Below are 20,587 nucleotides of genomic sequence, written 5' to 3' on the forward strand. Positions count from 1 at the left end.
TTAGTTAAGACTGGTGCTATTTTTTTATACATTTATAAGGTAACATTTCAGTAGGAACAATTAAAAATTAGTTTTTAAAATTACATAAAAATCGTCGGAGTCGTTGACAGAGTTAATTCTTCATCAAACATTTGCTTGAATAAAAATGTAGAAATTGACAGCCTCTGTAACTTGCGAAGGCGATATTGTAGAGTAATAGTTGTTGAGTTCTGATACGACACAGTGGACAGTGCGAAAGAGACGGACATTTGTCGTGCTGTGTTACAGCAAGTTGAAAAAAAAAAAAAAAAAAAAAAAAAAAAAAAAGTGGGAGACAAAAGTACGAAGCGGAATCCGGACAGAAAAGGCGAAAACAGATGTTACTAGGACAAAAAGGGTAAGGTTTTTAATAGCAGTAAGTTACAGATGGACGTATAAAAGAACGTAACGCGAGTATTGACGTAAGTGAGGTATTTGAAGAGCGGAAGCTGACATCACAAACATTTTCGTCGCAAGTTTCCTCACCCTTTCTTGGTTACACTTCGGCTCGAATAGGTGGCACGTTTGTCCTGATGGCTCATTGTGTGCCATATTTATCTAAGCGAGGACGAGGCTCTCATATGGAGTCCATAACTAAGAAAAATTGAATGGTTCAAATGGCTCTGAGCACTATGGGACTCAACTGCTGAGGTCATTAGTCCCCTAGAACTTAGAACTAGTTAAACCTAACTAACCTAAGGACATCACAAACATCCATGCCCGAGGCAGGATTCGAACCTGCGACCGTAGCGGTCTTGCGGTTCCAGACTGCAGCGCCTTTAACCGCACGGCCACTTCGGCCGGCCATAACTAAGATGTAATATGTGAGACAATAGTGACGGGGGCTATGATAATAGGATTCACATGTAGCTTCATGTTCGTCGTACTCTTTCATTTTCGTACTAAACATTGGGAGTCAGTAATACAGACTAATTTGAATACAGCATTCCGTATAATATGTGTCCAATTTTTTATTGGTTATAGACATACGGCTGGTTACATAAATAAGTTTTCATTTACCGTGTTGGTGCTCCAGTTGTTATGGGTTTGTTTATCGACTGTCACTTTGGTTTTCAAGTTCAAGTTGTAAAGCTGTGCTTCAGTTTACTTAATTGAATTTATCAACAGTGATTGTGAATGTGATATATTAGACAATTCAGTTGTATCGCTTAACCACGCATGGCGTAGTTACAAATCCAGAGTATGCCTATACGGTATTTTATGTACTGGTTTCTTAATAGAAACTCTAGTTGTAGAGAAAAGGCCAGGTGATTTCTTAATGACGGAGTACCAGCCTAAAGAGTATTTGCTGAGGTTTCGTAATAGAAATGATGCAGCTTGTAGAAAACAGGGTAGACGCTGTCCTAACCGCTCATTGCCAGATTTAAGTGTTTACTCGTGTTTTCACTAAACTGTGTGAGATTGGTTTAGTGACCAATAACTACATTTCATCTGAACGTGCAAATGGACAGAATATTCCTAAAAGAGAAGACATTACTTACTTGGTAGAACGTAGTCCTTCAACAAGCACACGCAGAATTTCTACCCAGATCGCTGCTGCACATACAATCGCGGATATTACGTATGCACAACCTCTACCCTTATCATTTACAGTAGTTTCAAAACCTTCGAGAAAGAGGTGAAAGTAGATGGTTGGAATTTTTCACTGACTAGTTTTATATAGACAAGGAATTCCACTGATACTGTTTACTAATTAGTCCGCTACCTTGCGCGACAGTACGAATAACACTCGTAACTCGCATGGTGGTCCGACGAAAACCGATATGCCTTTGTGGAGACACGTTTTAAAGAATACTTCTTAGTGAATGTGTGATGTGGCATGAGAGACACTCATCTGATTGGGCCCGTTGTGTTAACGCATCGACCTACGAGGCCTCGTTAGCTGGGCTTTCGTGAAGACGAACTTCCAGCATTATTGGGAAACGTTCCTTTGGCTACAAAGATGGATGTGTTCTTTCAGCCCGACGGGACCCCTACTCATTCTAATCGTCAGGTAATACTCATCTAAACCTAACATTCCCAAGATGAATCGGCACAGATAGTCAAGTTCCTTGGCTACCAAGGTGTGGCGATCGTTGGTAGGCGAAATCTACAAAGAAAAAGTAAACACAAGAGACCGAGTGATGGGATTATGAATAGGGCTGACTTCATAAAAGAACGCCAAAGGTGAATATATCGAACCAGTGAACCGCGTGGTGGTGATACCGCAGAAGCATCAGTACAGTGAGCGTGGGTCCAGGATCCGAGGTGGCCAGATCTACCTGCTGTCGAGTCCAGATTGTCTCCGGCTCTCAGCCAACTCCTATGCAACTTCCTTTACTCGTTTCACAGTGCTTGTGTGTCAGAACTACTCTCACCATATTTAACTAGTCGCTGCCGGGGACACGGCCGCGTTACATCTGCCCCTCATCTCTGCTGACGGCATCGGTTGGTTATCCACAGGGGTGGAAATGAATAGTGTGTGCTGAGCAGTGTGCCAAAGGGCTTGATAATGGGCCAAAAGCGCTCTCGGGAATGACGAGTGTGTGGGCTCCGGCACCTCAGTCAACTGGACCAGCGTACACTTTCAAAGCGTGTAGATTCATCGTAATGTAAGCCCGGTGTGCGTAGATTTTATGAATGACATTTAACACTAGTATATATTACTAAACAGCTAAAAAGGTGGATGATCCCAGTTGCAGGTTGTCTGTCTAACGGCTTTCCAGAGGGCACTAAAAATTTGTAATTTTTGGGAACATTTCTCGAGGAGAAATTTTTAAAATAAAAATTTGATTTTCAATATTGCATACAATTACTGACTGAATTTAAAAATTTTAAATGCTGTCATAATCTATTCGTTAAGAGGTATAATCTTATGTTAAAGGTTTAACACAGTAAGCCAACTACACTTAGGAACTCCATTTATATCTTGAGACAGTGTAACTCAGATTATATTCATCCAGTATTTGAGAATGACAGCCCTTAGTGCCTTGCAAGAAGTTTTACACATAATTTCAAACTTTTTTGAAACTTTTTCTTTCTGATATCTCTCACAAAACAATGAAAAGAAAAAGTTTATCGCATAATAAATTTTCGCTATTCACACAGTAAAACTTTTCTCAGCATCAGGCGTGACGATTTGATCAATTACTTCTTTCCTACTAACTCTATTCACAACACATTTTGCAGACAGTATCCACATAATACCACTCACTATATCTGCAAAATTATTACCTTTTACAACAAGTAGTTCAGGAGATATGGAGTCACAAGTATTGAGATGCATGAAAAATTGGCTTTTCTTGAAACATATCCCCATCACATGTGTGTGAATGTTGGCGGAAACGAATTCCGCCCTTTACCAACTGACATCGCCATTTTGCTTTGGTTCCACTAGCGATGTGCTTCGGTAGTGTGGCGCGAGGATTTCAGCGTGTACCAGAACTGTAGGCATTTACCTGGAAACTAGTCAAAAGTAATTATGTAACTCCATTTTTTCTGGGTGATGTTGGTTGGTGTATAAGTTCGTAGCGTTTTTCCTGGGATTTAATAAACACAACAGACATATCTAACAGACAGAGACTTGAGTCATCGCCGCGCGGGATTACCCGAGCGGTTTAAGGTGCTGCAGTCACGGACTGTGCGGCTGGTCCCAGCGGAGGTTCGAGTCCTCCCTCGGGCATGGGTGTGTGTGTTTGTCCTTAGGATAATGTAGGTTAAGTAGTGTGTAAGCTTAGGGACTGATGACCTTGTCAGTTAGGTCCCATAAGATTTCACACACATCTGAACATTTTTTTTTTTTTGAACTTTAGTCATCAATAAGATAGTTTCCTTCACTATTTACAATAGTATACCAAAGCTGGGGAAACTTTTCGATTCCGCGACTGTAGAAATCACGTGGTTTTGAGGCGAAAAACTCGTTGTTCTCGGAATGCGTCTGCAAGACGTCACAGTTTTTGGCAATAAATGTCAGCAGTGATGGCTATACTTCGGGGAAGCAATTCGTGCTACACCACATCGTCACTGTTCCACCAGACGCACAACATTATCTTTTGTGGATGCTCACGTCTTTGTACGGGGTGTTGTTGCTTTGTTTTGGACTCAACCATTCCTTTCTTTTCCTTATGTTAGCTCGAAGACACCATTTCTCGTCAACAGTAACGATACAGGATAGGACTTGTCGGTTTTGTTCACGAGCCAAGTGATGATGAGCAAGCAGAGATGCACATATGGGCACCCGCTGATTTTTTTGATTTCGGCTTAGAGCATGCGGTACTCATATATCCGATTTCTGAACCTTCGCCATTCCCTGCAAATATCGCACGATGGTGGAACGATCACAGTTCATCACATATGCAGAGTACAATGACGTGGACCACTGTGGTTTAATGCGTTTAAACGATGTTCACAAGCGCCGAAGGTCTTTCTGAACGTAGAGAGTCACTAATGTCAAAACGAACCTACTTGAAACGAGAAAGCCATTTCCTTGCCATGCTCTGTCCAATGGCATTATCCCCGTACACAGTACAAATGTTTCTGGCTGCTTCCGCTGTCATCACCCCTCCAGTGCACTCAAACAGAAGAATATGTCGGAAATGTTTCGATTTCTCTATTTGGAACTCCATTTTCTAACATCCACAGCTCTATATATTATCTCTTAATGGCAGCAATATGTAAACTCAGATAGCAACAGTGAACTACAATGTCGATAAATAAACCCACAGCAATCGGAATACCAACACTCAAAACAAAAGCTCTACGAACTTATGCACAAATCTTGTTAAAAATGTAAACTATACCTGCAAAACTGTTACCTTTTACAACAGGTAGTTCAGAAGATCTGAAATCACAAGCACTCAGACGTGTGAAAAATTGGCTTTTCTTAAAACATCTCCGCAGCACATTTTGTGGTGTCCTGCGACTTTCTCTGTTTGCCTGAGTCGGTCTTGTTGTGCCCTCAATACTACAGTACTGGCCATTACAACTGGTACACCACGAAGATGACGTGCTACAGACGCGAAATTTAACCGACAGGAAGAAGATGCTGTGGTATGCAAATTATTAGCTTTTCAGAGGATTCACACAAGGTTGGCTCCGGTGGCGACACCTTCAACGTGCTGACATGAGGAAAGTTTGCAACCGACTTCTCATACACAGACAGCAGTTGACCGGCGTTGCCTGGTGAAACGTTGTTGTGATGCCTCGTGTAAGGAGGAGAAATGCATACCATCACATTTACGACTCTGATAAAGCTCGGATTGTAGCCTATCGTGATCGCGGTTTATCCTATCGCGACATTGCTGCTCGCGTTGGTCGAAATCCAATGACTGTTAGCAGAATATGGAATCGGTGGGTTCAGGAGTGTAATACGGAACGCCGTGCTGGATCCCAACGGCCTCGAATCACTAGCATTCGAGATGACAGGCATCTTATCCGCATAGCTGTAACGGATCGTGCAGCCACGTCTCGATCTCTGAGTCAACAGATCGGGACGTTTGCAAGACAACAACCATCTGCACGAACAGTTGGACGACGTTTGCAGCAGCATGGACTATCAGCTCGGAGACCATGGCTGCGGTTACCCTTGACGCTGCATCACAGACAGGAGCGCTTGCGATTGTGTACTCAACGGCGAACCTGGTTGCACGAATGGCAAAACTTCATTTTTTCGGATGAATCCAGGTTCTGTTTACAGCATCATGATGGTCGCATCCGTGTTTGGCGACATCGTGGTGAACGCACATTGGAAGTGTGTATTCGTCACCCGGCGTGATAGTATGGGGTGCCACTGGTTACACGTCTCGGTCACTTCTTGTTCGCATTGAAGTCACTTTGAACAGTGGACGTTACATTTTAGATGTGTTACGACCCGTGGCTCTACCCTTCATTCGATCCCTGCGAAATCCTACATTTCAGCAGGATAATGCACGACCACATGTTGCAAGTCCTGTACGGGCCTTTCTGGATACAGAAAATGTTCGACTGCTGCCCTGGCCAGCACATTCTCCAGATCTCTTTCCAATTGAAAACATCTGGTCAATGGTGGCCGAGCAACTGGCTCGTCACAATACGCCAGTCACTACTCTTGATGAACTGTGGTATTGTGTTGAAGCTGCATGGGCAGCTGTCCCTGTACACGCCATCCAAGCTCTGTTCGACTCAATGCCCAGGCGTATCAAGGCCGTTATTACGGCCAGAGGTGGTTGTTCTGGGTACTGATTTCTCAGGATCTATGCAGCCAAATTGCGTGAAAATGTAATCACATGTCAGTTCTAGTACAATATATTTGTCCAATGAATACCCGTTTATCATCGGCATTTCTTCTTGGTGTAGCAATTTTAATGGCCAGTAGTGTAACCTGTAACACAGAGGTGTAGAGAAGAAGCGCTTAGCGTGTTGTTGTGCTCGGCAGGTGACGGTGTTGCTGCTGGCGGCGGCGCTGTGTGGGGTGATGGCCGCCCCCGCCCCCGCGCCGTCGCCCTCGCTGCCGCTGGTCTACGGCTACTCGACGCCGCTGCAGTACGCGGCCGCCCTCGGCTACACCGGGCCCCTCATCAAGCCAGCCACCACCATCTACACCGGATACTCCGCCTACCCCTACACTTACGGCAAGTGCAGCACCGGCAGCGTTTAGCACGCTAGACCCGCATTCGGGAGGACGACGGTTCAAACCGGCGTCCGGCCATCCAGATTTAGGATCTCCGTGATTTCCCTATATTACTCCAGGCAAATGCCGGGATGGTTCCTTTGAAAGTGTACGGCCGATTTCCTTCCACATCCCGAGCTTGTGCTCCGTCTCTAATAATGTCGATGTCGCCAGAACGTTAAATCCAATCTTCCTTCCTTCTTCTACCACCAGCAATCCAGAGTGATCCATATCATACCGCTTTGCCAACTCAAAAAACCGTTAGGCTTCGTGCCTTAGCTAGACAAATGATTTCGTGGGCTTTGTCAAGGCAGTAATACGAAAGACTGGCACTCATTCTCTAAACTCTTTATTTCAAAGTTATTGGTGATTTCCAGGCTGTGTGGTCGCAGTCCGTGAAAAGCTTTTGTTCATGACGTTTCGTCCAGAGCTGCACTGGACATCTTCAGAGGCTCGAATGGTTCAAATGGCTCTGAGCGCTATGGGACTTAACCGCAGTGCTCATCAGTCCCCTAGAACTTAGAACTACTTAAACCTAACTAACCTAAGGAAAGCACACACATCCATGCCCGAGGTAGAATTCGAACCTGCGATCGTAGCGGTCGCGCGGTTCCAGACTGTAGCGCCTAGAACCGATCGGCTACTCCGGCCAGCCATCTTCAGAGGTGTTTCTCGTTCCGCTCAATCTTATCACTGGCGGGTCGGACGTCGAAGAGCAACAGAAATACCATAGCAGAACTCTACACGTGATCGGCAGGGATTATCATTGTCAAAGATAAAACTAAACTACTGAATTTTCATCTCTAAAAAGACGGAAATTTCCATTCATTCTGTACAGCTACTGTCTAAATATCAATTAGTGTCATGGATTCTTCTTTCCTGCTACAACTGTCCTATTGTTTATATATTTCGGTGGCTTCTCCATACAGAAGTGAGCAGGAGTTCTTCACTGTACATAAAATTTTGATTTAGGAAAACTTAAATTCGTGGTTTTCATACTGAAGAGCATGTTGATTTTTCTACTGCCCGTCGTCGGCAGACTTTTGTGTTCCTTCACTCTTCTCACGCTTCTCTTTGTGTTTTCAATGTATACTTTACCATAATTATATGGAATTTTGTATATCGTTAGTGCTAACACACGTCGGCTTTTATCCTTTACAGATCTGAGGACCTAACATACGGTATTCTCTTTGTTTGTCTAAAAAGCTTATCTTACCGATGAGAGCAGTTACGTTTCTAATAGAAGGGAAAGAACTGTGTTCCATTGTTGTCTTTCATGCTTCTCGTTTAGCCTACTGTTATTTAGTAAGGCGATCGGCAGCAGCATCTTTCTGTATGAACCTTGCAGCTTGTAATCATACACCATTCAGTATGTTCTGTCTCCAATATCAGCTGAATATTAAATCTTTTCCTCCCTTCCAGTGTATGTAATACTTTAAGCGAGCGGTGGCGATGATTATGATACCTTTTCTCACACACTTTCAGCACTCCCTGTCTTTGTAATCTTGGAAGAACTCCGTTTTCTTGAATAATATGCCAATGTTGTAACCCACTGTCTTGTAACAGGCTCAGAACTCCCACAATAAAGTCACATTTCATACAGTTTAAATCCAAATGAGGTTACACAATGTACTTCGACAGTTCATGTGATTAACTGTCACAAGCGACTTCCAGAATGCCTTCAAGCACTGAATTCACTTTTAACCTTTAGCCATTCTTTGTGAAAATACCAAATCATGCAATAACATTAAACTGTTTCATCAGTTTACATGCTGAGAAAAATTAGCAGACTCATAGAATCATTAAATGATTAAACAAACCATCATACAATCTTTAGGTTTGTTTCTCCATATTACATGGACACATATTGGTTTCGTCATTTATCAAATACGAACATGCTAACGACCCCCAAACAGAAATCTCCATTCAAACAAACAAGGCCGGCCGTGGTGGCCGAGCGGTTCTAGGCGCTTCAGTCCGGAATCGCGCTGCTGCTACGGTCGCAGGTTCGAATCCTGCCTCGGGTATGGATGTGTGTGATGTCCTTAGGTTGGTTACGTTTAATTAGTTCTAAGTTCTAGGGGACTCATGACCTCAGATGTTAAGTCCCATAGTGCTCAGAGCCATTTGAACCACTTTTCAAAACAAGCAAGTAAGACGATCGGTCGTGAAGGCCTTCACCGACTTATTCCAGAACCTTACAAATTCAAACTTTTGTAAACTTCTGTCATTCACAGCAAAATCGCTCTACAGCATTCACTGCCAGTTATCCAGTATCAAAATGGCGTCACTTATGGTACTTTTTGTCGGCAACGTAGGAGAAGAACTCACATGGTATCCGGTCTGGACTGTAAGCTGAATGGTGTACCACTGAAATGCCTTTTCTAGTCAAAAAGTCAGTCAAGCAATGTGAGGCCAGCCATTATCCCGGTGAAGTTTCCACCGCCCCACAAGTTCACTCCTCTTGCGGTGGAGCGATTTTCTTCTGCCTTATTAGTAACGTAGACATACTCACCTTAGTGAGTCCTTCAGACACGCAGACTGCACTTTGCTGACATGCAATGTTCTTCAGTCGAGAAAAGCTGTAAAAAATTAGCTGCACTACACGTGTCAACAGGATGCACAAATTTACAGGGCGTCTCGCATAAAACCGGTACGCCTCACGTACCGGTTAATCATCTCTAGTCGAATTGCTTGTGAAGTGGGCAACACTGTCTCGAAAGTTAGCTAGACTGCACTTCGAGCATCTCTTACAAATAGCTAACTACATGTTTAACGTTATTCTTTTTTAGTTAGTTCATTGTTTGTCGAATCTCGGGTGTGACGCATACCGGTTTTATATGATACACCTTGTACTGTTGAAGTGACTAATTTTAGAACTTCTGACTATAACTATTAAATGGAAACGAGTCCTCACAATAATATATCAGTTCTGTATTATCACTTTTGTACACTCATCTCCTACACTGACCGAGATGGCGCAATGGTCAACAAACTGGACTCGCATTCTTGAGGAGGGCGGTTCGAATCCGCGTCCAGCAATCCTCATTTAGGTTTTCCACGATTTCCCTAAATCACTCCAGGCAAATGCCGGGATAGTTTCTTTGAAAGAGCACGGCCGATTTCCTTCCCCATCCTTGAAACAATCCAAGCTTGTGAAACTTCCTGGCAGATTAAAACTGTGTACTGGACCGAGACTCGAAATCGGGACCTTTGCCTTTCGCGGACAAGTGCTCTACCATCTGAGCTACCCAAGCACGACTCACGACCCGTCCTCACAGCTTTACTTCCGCCAGTACCTCGTCTCCTGTGAGGAGGGGTCGTGAGTCGTGCTTGGGTAGCTCAGATGATAGAACACTTGCCTGCGAAAGACATAGGTCCCGAGTTCGAGTCTCGGTCCGGCACACAGCTTTAATCTACCAGGAAGTTTTAAATCAGCGCATACTCCGCTGCAGAGTAATAATTTCATTCTGAATCCAAGCTTGTGCTCAGTCTCTAATGACCTGTGTCGATGGGACGTTTGACCTCAATTTTCCTTCCTTCTTTCATCTCCTACCGCGTCCGTCCTAGCATACAGTCCCACAAATTAAAGAACGAAAATAACCAAAGTATTACTGACCTTCTCACACATACAGCACACTGACTCTCCTGTAACCAGTTTAACGTTTCAACTCAGACCTTGTACTCAAAGAATCACACTTTTCATCAGTTAATAAACAGTTCGTAAAAATCACACGATATTTAACAGTTTTGAATGCTCGCTCAAATACTATGCAGATCATCACTTTCGGGCTCTTGAAAGTTCGCGGTGACGACTGCACAGCACGCCACATAATGTTTATGCACTCCGGCGGTTTCCGTTCTCACTAAAAATCCAAAATTTTCGTCTTCATCCACGATTAATCATAAACTTTTACCAATAACCAAAATTCTCCAAGAAACCATTATAACTCAGTCGTAACGAAAATGTCTAGAGCTCTGAGACAGCACGTGATTGATTTTTAGCAGGTCTGAGTGTTGTAGCTGCGAACTCTGGTTACGTTGGATACCTGAATCTTGTAACTATGACATGACTATATAGCTTTTGCTTGCTTTTCGGGAGGGTAGCCCATACCGTCCATTGCAGCAGATGTGAAGCTTGCTGTCCTTTGGGATAGTTCGTACCGTGCAGAGATTTTATTTATTGTAATGTCTTACACTTGCGATGTTATAACCATTGTTTGAGTTGTGTGACACCGAAGTGTCAGAAGTTCGTTCGTGAAATCTTATTCAGAGGAAGTCTTCGACGTCGCTTTCCTGCCCAGAGAATTGCTACACTAGGTCAGTCAAGAGAAATGGTTGCGCGTTACATGCAAATCAAAATCAAATGTGTGTGAAATCTTATGGGACTTAACTGCTAAGGTCATCAGTCCCTAAGCTTACACACTACTTAACCTAAATTATCCTAAGGACAAACACACACACACCCATGCCCGAGGGAAGACTCGAACCTCCGCCGGGACCAGCCGCACAGTCCGTGACTGCAGCACCTTAGACCGCTCGGCTAATACCGCGCGGCCGCGTTACATGCCTACAGCTCAACAGTTACTCTTGATAAGACTCCCAGCCATTCCGTCAATGTTAATAAGACTCCCACAAAGGAAAAATGGAAGGAAGAGATGACAGGCTTCGACGTCGAAGCGTTGTAGTAAGTAGTAAATTTGAAAAGATGGAGCTTATGGACTTAATATCTGTTCATAACTCACAGTTAACCAAACACCAAACCGACGATGTGGTGAAAACCACACGGTCATAGGTTCGTTACGGTGTCACCTTGTTACTGTAATTTCAACCCAACAGAATTGCAGTGGACCCAAATTGAAGGTTACGGAGCCAGCAATAATAAAAAAAAAAAAAAAAAGTGCATTGTCTGCAGTCGAGGCATACAGCAACAATGCTGTTATCAAAGTCGCTTCTGCAGACTGGGAGAAAGCCGACAATCACATCCAGCACATCATGGAGAGATCACGGCAGAAAGAAGCCATTTAAAAACGACCGTTGTGGGAAATGACGCGCTCTGTTTCTCGCAATGAAACCAACTTTGCGACCTCTGAAGTTTTCACGAGTGAACGCAGCATCATAACATCACATCTAACTGAAATTATTTCGTCTTAGTGATCTCCCATAGAGTCTCGGTTTGGAGTAGATAAAAATATGATGTAGTTTTAACATTTCGTTCGCGTAGTGTTCACATAAATTCAAGAACAAAAATGTTTTCCGCGCATCGGATGCAGTGGCGTTGTCAGGAAATGAATTTTCATAAACTTTCTGTAAATCGCTTTAAAAATTTGTTGCCGCAAATAAAAGTAAAATGAAAATATAGTGCAGCTCTTACAAAAGGCACTGATCCAATTCCGTCATTTTACAAACAATAGTTTGCGACTTTCATTTTACAAACAATGGTTTGCGACTTTGACATTAAACGGAATGTAAGATTAGGCGTGTGTTCTGTGCGAGACGTTGCAACTCGCTCCGCGCCTCATCGCGTTTCTGCCGAAGTATCAATCCTGGAGTGATTTTGAACGGATCACAGGATTAATTTATTATTCCTCAGTCCAGGGAACCACCTGAGCGCCTTGAGTACTGCGTTCAAAGCATGGAGGCACACCGGGCAAAGACCAGTGATCTCATATGGGTACTGTGTGATCTTAACGTGAAACGACCTGCAAGAACTGAACAAATCTATGGGAGGTACTGGTATAGTGTCACGTTCAGAAGCGTGTAGACAGTCATATTTTTCCCTAGGCCCATACGCGAAAGAAACATAATTACGAATTATCCAGTGACCTGCAAATGTAGAGGTGGTCCAATGAGCATTCTCACTACCTCGCTGAGTCTCAAATTTATTTATGGTGAAGCAAAGCTAAAGGTAATTTACAGCATGCAGCATTTACAATGAAATCCTCCAATGGATACCTTTCTGTTGAGAGTACCCTCCAGTTCGGTCCACATCGTTCTGTTTCACCCGCGCGCTAAGTTATAATGCAGTCCATCATCCTATGAGTCACGCTCAACCGAAAACGGCGTACTCGCGCGTGCTGGTCCTTGAGCAGGCGTCAACAGGACGCACAGTAGAGGTGGGCCAAACGGTTATTCTGGAGTAACCGTTATCACAGTTCCAGTTATTCTTTGATAACCGTTATCGTTAACGGTTATTAATAACTGCCAAGTTATTTTTCGCTAGCGAATACCGATAACTCCGACAGTTAAATAACGACATAGTTGGAATCCATCAGTTTAGTTATCAGTATAACTGCGAGTAGTGTGAAATAGCAGGAATGTCGTATGAATCGTGTCATAACCTCAGCTTATTAACTCCGGGTACATTTTAGTTGATGTTAGAACGATTATTAGTGTTTCAGATTATATGTTTGTAGGTTATCGGTCGCTATTAGAAATATTATCTTCGCAGCTGCGACAGAAAGTACGCGGAACTTCGCCAAAGCACTGTTTAAGTAAAATGTTAACAACGTGCGTTTTTAAGTATGAAGTAATATGTAAACTGAGTACTGTAGGTTAAATTCGAAGCTTAATTTCTTGTGCTGCTCACATAATAGAATAAAGTGTACAGCCTTGTAATACAACAAAAAATATACGTAATGTGACAGATTCGTTTACTCCTGTGCTGTAAAAGCTAGTCCTATTGGGGAAAGTGTGAGTACGCTAATCCAAGTTTTATGTCAGATTTGCAAACTGCTCGATTTCTCCAGCGACAGCATGTTTATAACATATGAAGACATGCAGATCGAAAAGGTTGACAGTGTTACATTTCTGGGACTACAACTCGATAATAAATTCAGTTGGGAAGGGCATACCACATTTTTTCATTCTATTATTTCATAAGGGAACATATTCTGTGGTAACTCATCAAACGTAGCAAAAGTTTTTCGCATGTAAAAGCGTGTAATAAAAATCGTTTGTGGTATCAATTCAAGAACATCATGTAGGAACCTGTTCAAGGAACTTTGTATTCTAACCACTGCTTCCTAGTATATTTATTCCTTAATGAAATTTGTTACAAGTATTTCCAACCAATAGCTTGATACATAATATCAGTATTAGAAATGGGAACAGCAATCTACATAAAGACCTAAAATTACTTACTTTGGTCCAAAAGGCGTCCAATATTCAGGAACGTGCATTTTCAATAAGCTGCCAGCAAGTCAGCAACCATTAAAAACTTGGTTTCAGATAAGGCACGGTTTACAGTGTGTTTGAATGACTATTTGATACATAAGTGTCTGATTCCACCCATCATCAATATGCCAGAAATGTCTATTTTAAGTGTGTCTATGACGTCACTACATACACATGGCGACAAACACGAAGATACATATAAATAATACAATAACATTTCCCACCAAAAATACAATCAAACCAATGGGACAACTGCGGGAAGTTGGGGGTTTTAGGGTGAGGACAAGCTAGTAAAAAAAACACACCATGATCCCAAAACACAAAATGAAGAACAAAAAAGAAAAAAAATACAGCATTCTGCTACACCAACAAAAATCTGCAGGAATCGGACACTTCCCTTGAACAATATAGGTCAACTATAGGTGACCATACCAAAACACCAATACCCACAACTAAAAGTACGAAAATTGGCATCAGACATTTCCCTTGACCTACATAGGTCAACCTCAGATGACGATACTAAAACATCAACACACAATTATGAAAATGGGAATCGGTCATTATCCGGTTAACTATATAGGTCCACCACAGCTACTGATGCCAAAAAACCAACACCTACAACTGCGAAAAATAAAACCACAATCCCAAAAGTCCACAAATCAATCATCCCTACATAAATTAAATCACATTCAATACTTCATAAATACACAAAACATCACAGCTAGAAAAAAAAAAAAATTAATTACCACCAGCAAATTCCGGCACTGCAACCTTGATCGACAGCCCCCCCCCCCCCCACACACACACACACAAAAACCAACTCATAAACACCGTGCCGTAATGACATTCACACACCACAACACCTTTACGTCGAAGCAGACGGGTGGAATCAGACGCTTCCAGTGACCCCTCCTTCTACTCTGTAGATGAATATCGTAACAGAGACTGATAGACCAGCTTAGGTAAAAATTCTGCTATATTTCAGTTTTGACGGCACTTGGTTGCAACAGTCAAGATCGGGTATTCTGTGTACGATAAATTTATTAAAAGTACGTAACTATGTTTTATTCTGTCAGTGTACCAATTCTGTAAAGATTAGCAGTTACTGTGATATATTCACGTATTTTGACAATCTCCTGACAAATGATGAGGATAATAATTATTATATTCCACTGTATTATGTTATACTTTCTGACATGTTATTTGTCATTCGCGATGGCCAGCGGCTATTTCCGTAGCAGTACGAAAATATTTGTTCGCTCCAGTTACTATCCTCTCTGGAAATATCACCTGGAACTACGACCTTTAACTGGAGTCACCGAGTCAGGAACGTCTAGACACACAGTTATTCCGTTACCAGCTTCCAGGTTATCTGTGGTGGTAGCCCGATAACTACCACAGAACTAGAACTACGAGCCAATAACGATAACTGCCAGAGGAGAATACCGGCTCTGACAGTTATTTCCATAGTCGCTCGAATTCCTTAGTAACCTTCCTTGTACTACCCGTCCAAGCTAAATTAACACGTAAGGCGGTGGCTTAAGGGAACGACCGTACTTGTTAATGCCTGTACTGCAGCTCCTATCAGCCACGGCTCGGACATTAACTTTATTTAATTGTTTATGCTAAAAGTAACGAAGGCCCACGAAATAGTACACAGTTCTTATCAACAGATGGCGCGCAGTCTCACAGTTATTCCCATGGTCTATAGAACGCCTTCCAAATGCGCAGTACGATCTTCGGTCAACAGATGGCGCGAGGCACTGTTGACACTAAACAGTTATTGAAATAACTGCCTGAATCAGAGGAACGGTTATCGCAGTAACCGTTACTTCTCAGTAACCGGTTATTTCTATCAGTTACGTTATTTTTTGCCACCTTTAACGCACAGGTATTGCATAATGCACTTCCGCGGTACTACTCAGGTGCCCGCCGTAAAATCCGCCTGAGTCATTCCTCTGTGAGGCAACTTCACACCGCACGATTTTTAACCCCAGAAAGTTCACTAGATGTTTATCCACGTATACAAATCTGGAGAAAGCATGTCGCAAAAGCCACAAAACTAAGTGCACTAAATTCGTTGTTCATACACCCTTTGGATAAATTAAAACCAATGTCATAGCAATTGGGGGGGGGGGGGGGGGGGCGGGCACTCACACACTGACTCCAAAACGTGGTAGGCTGGGGAGGTTGGGAGGGGGGGGGGGGGAATGTCAACATAAGGTTTCTACCCCCCTCCCACACACAGAATAAATTAAAAATGTACACGATCTACGGACAGAACTAGTAATAAAAATCATATCAGCAAATATGCAACTAGGAGGCTATTTTGGTTGACAGCAATTTTTGCTTATAACTGAATCAAACTGTCACATCCTTGAAGCTACTATCTGTCCTGTCATCAATTTCCGTGAAGGAAAAGAAGACCTTGTAAATCAGAATGGTTTGTGCCTTATCTGTCACATTACAATGAAAAATTACAATGTTTCTACTGTGACTGCAGTGGGTCTACCCACACAGTTACCAACAGAAGACAACAGAAAGAAACAGCATTTTAAAGAATGTTTCTGTAACAGGAAAAAAACTAGAAAAATTTAAAATACACGAGAAGGACTTGAGTCACTTGGGCCTTAAATCAGCCCTGGATACAGTATGTTGCATTGTGCTGTACACATACCTTGGCAGTAGCTACACTAAAGCTACCCATGTAAAACTTTAGATAAATTTGTCTAGACATGCTGTTTGTTGCCATAGGGAAGCAGAACTCTATCAGCATGATAAACACACAGTAATATGTTACACTGATACAAAATCCAAAAAAGTGCTGGTAATGCATTACACTCAAAGTACAAACTTATTTGTCTTTCTAATTAGATTTCACTGTGGTACCTCACACTGCATTATTTTAGCAAATGCAACCTTGCAGCTTGTACTGGAACACATTAAATAATGCATTCTAAATCAGCTATCTCAATGATATAATCTATAGATTACTACTGTGATTTTCAGACAATTTTTGGTGTCCCCTCAAACTATTTGAACAATTTAAGCATTTGAAACTTCCTGGAAGATTAAAACTGTGTGTTAGGCTGAGGCTCAAACATGGGACCTCCGCCTTTTGCGGGCAAGTGCTTGGTCCAGCACACAGTTTTAATCTGTGAGAAAGTTTCATATCAGTGCACATTCTGCTACAGAGTTAAAATAAAGTTCTAATTTAAACATTTGTTCTTTGTGTGTTATTTCTTCCATCTAGTAAATATTTTAAAAAGAAAAATTTTCTGCCAAATTTAGGAAAATTGGTGTCAAATACAATAACCATTATCCAAAAGTAACCTTTATTATCAGAGTCTGCCTCATTTTTATTTTATTTTTTATTTTATTTTTGCTATTTTTTGGCATATGGCCATTTCACTAATGACAGTCACTAATATAACACTCTCTATAGTTTGGACCCACTACTATCTCATCATATAGTTCTAAAATTGCTCTCTTTTATGTGTTGTGGAAAGAAAGAATGAAGCTGCAGTATAAACTGACACGAAATATAGCTTAAGCAGCTGCCTCAGTGTGACTAATTATTTGATTCTTTTCAACAGGTTATGGCTATGGATATCCGAGCTACTACTACCTCTGATAACAGGGGCTCATCTACTAACCTACCAGAAACGGATGAACACACTATCAACAAAGCACCTGAAAATGTTTAAAACTTATTTATACATTATGTTATAAACAAATTATGCTTAATAAAGGTTTTAATGACTTTTCACACATAGTCTTCTAATTTTTTCTTATCCTTCATAAATTTATGTCCAAATAGCATTTTATTCATAATATGGAATTCTGACCAAGATACAAGACATAACATAAAAGACTGCAGTAAATAAAGTACAAGCTATTACCAGTTGCTCTCTACAACAACTGAGCATGTGCAAAAAATGTTACGATAAAAGAAGTTACTGACTTAAGTAAAAAAACTGAAATGCAAATGAACACCATAATAATGCAAAAACAGTGTGATAACTTTCACTAAGTATTTCACAGCTTCCTGAATGGAAGCCTTCTTAAATAAATATAGTATACTGTCACCAAGACTCAATAGTTTCTATGGTTAATAACAACTGTGGTAGATTTGTTTTGATAATTAATGCTGAACAAACTTATACAAACAGAGACAATTATTATGACTAACAGATCCAACATAATTAAAGTCTCAAGCTAAAAAAATTGAAAAACAATAGGATTTTAATAGTCATTTGATATAGGCCTATTATATAATATAGAAAAAATATCAAGGTTGGATGTTGTGTTGCCAGTGGCATCATAAGAAAGAGAATGTAATCTCAGATTGAACTAGGATGCAGAAGGAAATCAACCATGTCCTTTGCATACGAACTATTCTGACATCCATCTTAACTGATTTAGTGTAGTCATAGTGGTCTTGTCCTGTGTTATGTCTCAGTGGAAGTTATTTGAGATGATACTGGAGGTTCACTAACAATGAAAATTGTCATTTGGTCTATAGAAGGGTACTAGGTTTAGCTCTGTATTTGCTTTACAAATTTGGAAAAACAAGCCATAGAATTTAATGAAATGACAAAAATAGTTAAACAATATTAACAGCTGTTGGACTAAGTCTTTTGTCATGTGTAGACAAAAAATTGTAAGATGAAAAATTACTACTTGGATAGTTATGTAATTAATGCTTTGTTAGTTTGTAGGTAAATGTCAGCAGTCATAGTTCACATTGAAGCCCAAAGATCTTATCACGCCAATGTAGGAGTCATAGGAGTCAAAACAAAATGTTGAAATGAGCTGCGATATTTTGTTCCAGCTCCTCTAGTGGCATGCTACAGTACTGTGGTGTAGAGATTTATATGTTTACAGGACAGGAGAAATGGGATTGAAAATAAAAAAAAATAAGAAATGTAACTTTATTTTTTTGATGTAATAATTCAAACTTTATGAATACTCATTGTATGTCAAGATTTCAACAAAAACCACAAATTTTCCCATTTCATCCATATCAAGGTGTCTGCTACAGGGTGTCTCACAATTCATGTTAAAGTTTCTAGAAGCTATAGAGGGGACTTATTAGACTGAGTTTTACATAGGAACCCATGTTTAGAAACAGTTTGTTTCCATTACAAGGAAGACAAGAGATATTCAGCCATGCGCTAGATATTTCTTATGCAGTTCATCTGTTATGGTAGGCTACCAACGTTCATGAATGGTATGATGACACAATGTCATGTGATTTCTTCTGTTTCCATCTGCCTTTTTTTCATGCTTCCTGGTGATGCGTCAGTTGACATTACCTCGAATAGTGCTGCAGTAACAGGATGCCAGAGTACACATTTACAGAGTACACTGATATGTCGTTAATTTAAGATGAAGCTTGCCACAATGGAAGAGAAGTTTAATGTCTGTACCACAAGTGCTTCCCAAATTGTGTGACTCCATTTCATCCCATGTTTGCCAGAGTAGAACAACAGCTGCAGGAAAGTGAGAAGTTTACTAGCAATAGAGCAAACAGTGTTATCCCAGGAAGGTGGCACACTGTCGTATTGAAAAAGGGAGTGTTTCATCAAGTTGAAGAGAACCCACCAGTGAGTACTCGAGCCTTTGCACATGACTTTCATGTGACTCACTTGTCTGTCTGGTGTGTTCTGCAAGAACAGAAACTCCGCCCATATCACCCTCAAAAGATTCACACCATGCTCCCAGCGGATTTTATGCCATGTGTCAATATCTGTACTTGGTTTTCACACCTTTGTGTGGATTTTCCTCAGTATCCAGGCAAATCTTGTTCACCTATGAAGTGCATTTCAACAGGGAAGCTGTTTTGAATGCTCAAAATAGCCACATTTTGGATCAAGGAAACCACAAAGCCATGTCTACATGAAGATTTTAGCACACCTTCAGCATCAATGTCTGGGCAGTTATCTGCAATGGTCATGTGATTAGATTGTACATTCTTCTTCCCCATATAATGGGTACTAGAGCAAAAAGTGCTAGTGGAGTTTTTGGAAGATGGACATTCAGCACAAATTGCCATTCTACCATGGTGGTGTGGCAGTACATTTTGCAATTTGCATCCAAAACCATCTGAAAGTAGTCTACTGATTGTAATCTATGGGGACAAGCGGACTGGTTGAGGTAGACCACATACTAGCCACCAAGATATCCAAATTGAACCCCTATTGACTTTTTCCTGTGGGGCCCACATGAAGAGTCTTGTTTAAAAGACCCATGTCCACTTGGAGTAAGATCAGGCTGCACGGATCATGGCTGTGGCAGAAATGATGCAAGTTGGACTGAGTTTATGCAAACTTACTGTGTAGATATACTGCATGCACAAAACTTGGTGTTCATCGTATTGAACAGCTGTTGTAATATCACAGTGAACAGGAGTGATATCTGCACATCTTGTTTTCCTCATAATATGAAAATGAACTGTTTCTGGACATGAATTCCTATGTAACACTCGATCTAATAAGTCCTCTCTACAACCTCTAGAGGTGTGGAACATGAACTGTGAAACACCCTGTATGTCATACCCAGGAGATTGATGGCTGCATAACATTTTGGAAATAACACAATAGCCTCCTTAGATTCTCCTGGGACCTGTTGTTACTTTGATTTAATCTTTGGTGCTGCAGTAGTTGTGCCTATTACCCCATGACTATATGGAGAAAGAATAGCTGATCTTGAAATTTGAAGCTGATTTGGTCATATCACACACAG

General features: G+C 41.3%; 1 protein-coding gene across 1 annotated transcript in view; it reads left to right on the forward strand.

The window, feature by feature from the left end:
- The window catches only part of LOC124613435, a 33,444-nt gene extending 15,833 nt beyond the window's left edge, over nt 1–17,611 (forward strand). Inside the window, exons 2-3 of the mRNA XM_047142137.1 lie at nt 6,431–6,626; nt 17,437–17,611. Of these exons, the coding sequence (XP_046998093.1) occupies nt 6,431–6,626; nt 17,437–17,474 (234 nt within the window). The 3' untranslated portion in view covers nt 17,475–17,611. The remainder of the gene's footprint in view (nt 1–6,430; nt 6,627–17,436) is intronic.
- The last annotated feature ends 2,976 nt before the right edge of the window (nt 17,612–20,587 follow it).

This window comes from Schistocerca americana, chromosome 4 (assembly GCF_021461395.2).
Source record: "Schistocerca americana isolate TAMUIC-IGC-003095 chromosome 4, iqSchAmer2.1, whole genome shotgun sequence".
NCBI lineage: Eukaryota > Metazoa > Arthropoda > Insecta > Orthoptera > Acrididae > Schistocerca > Schistocerca americana.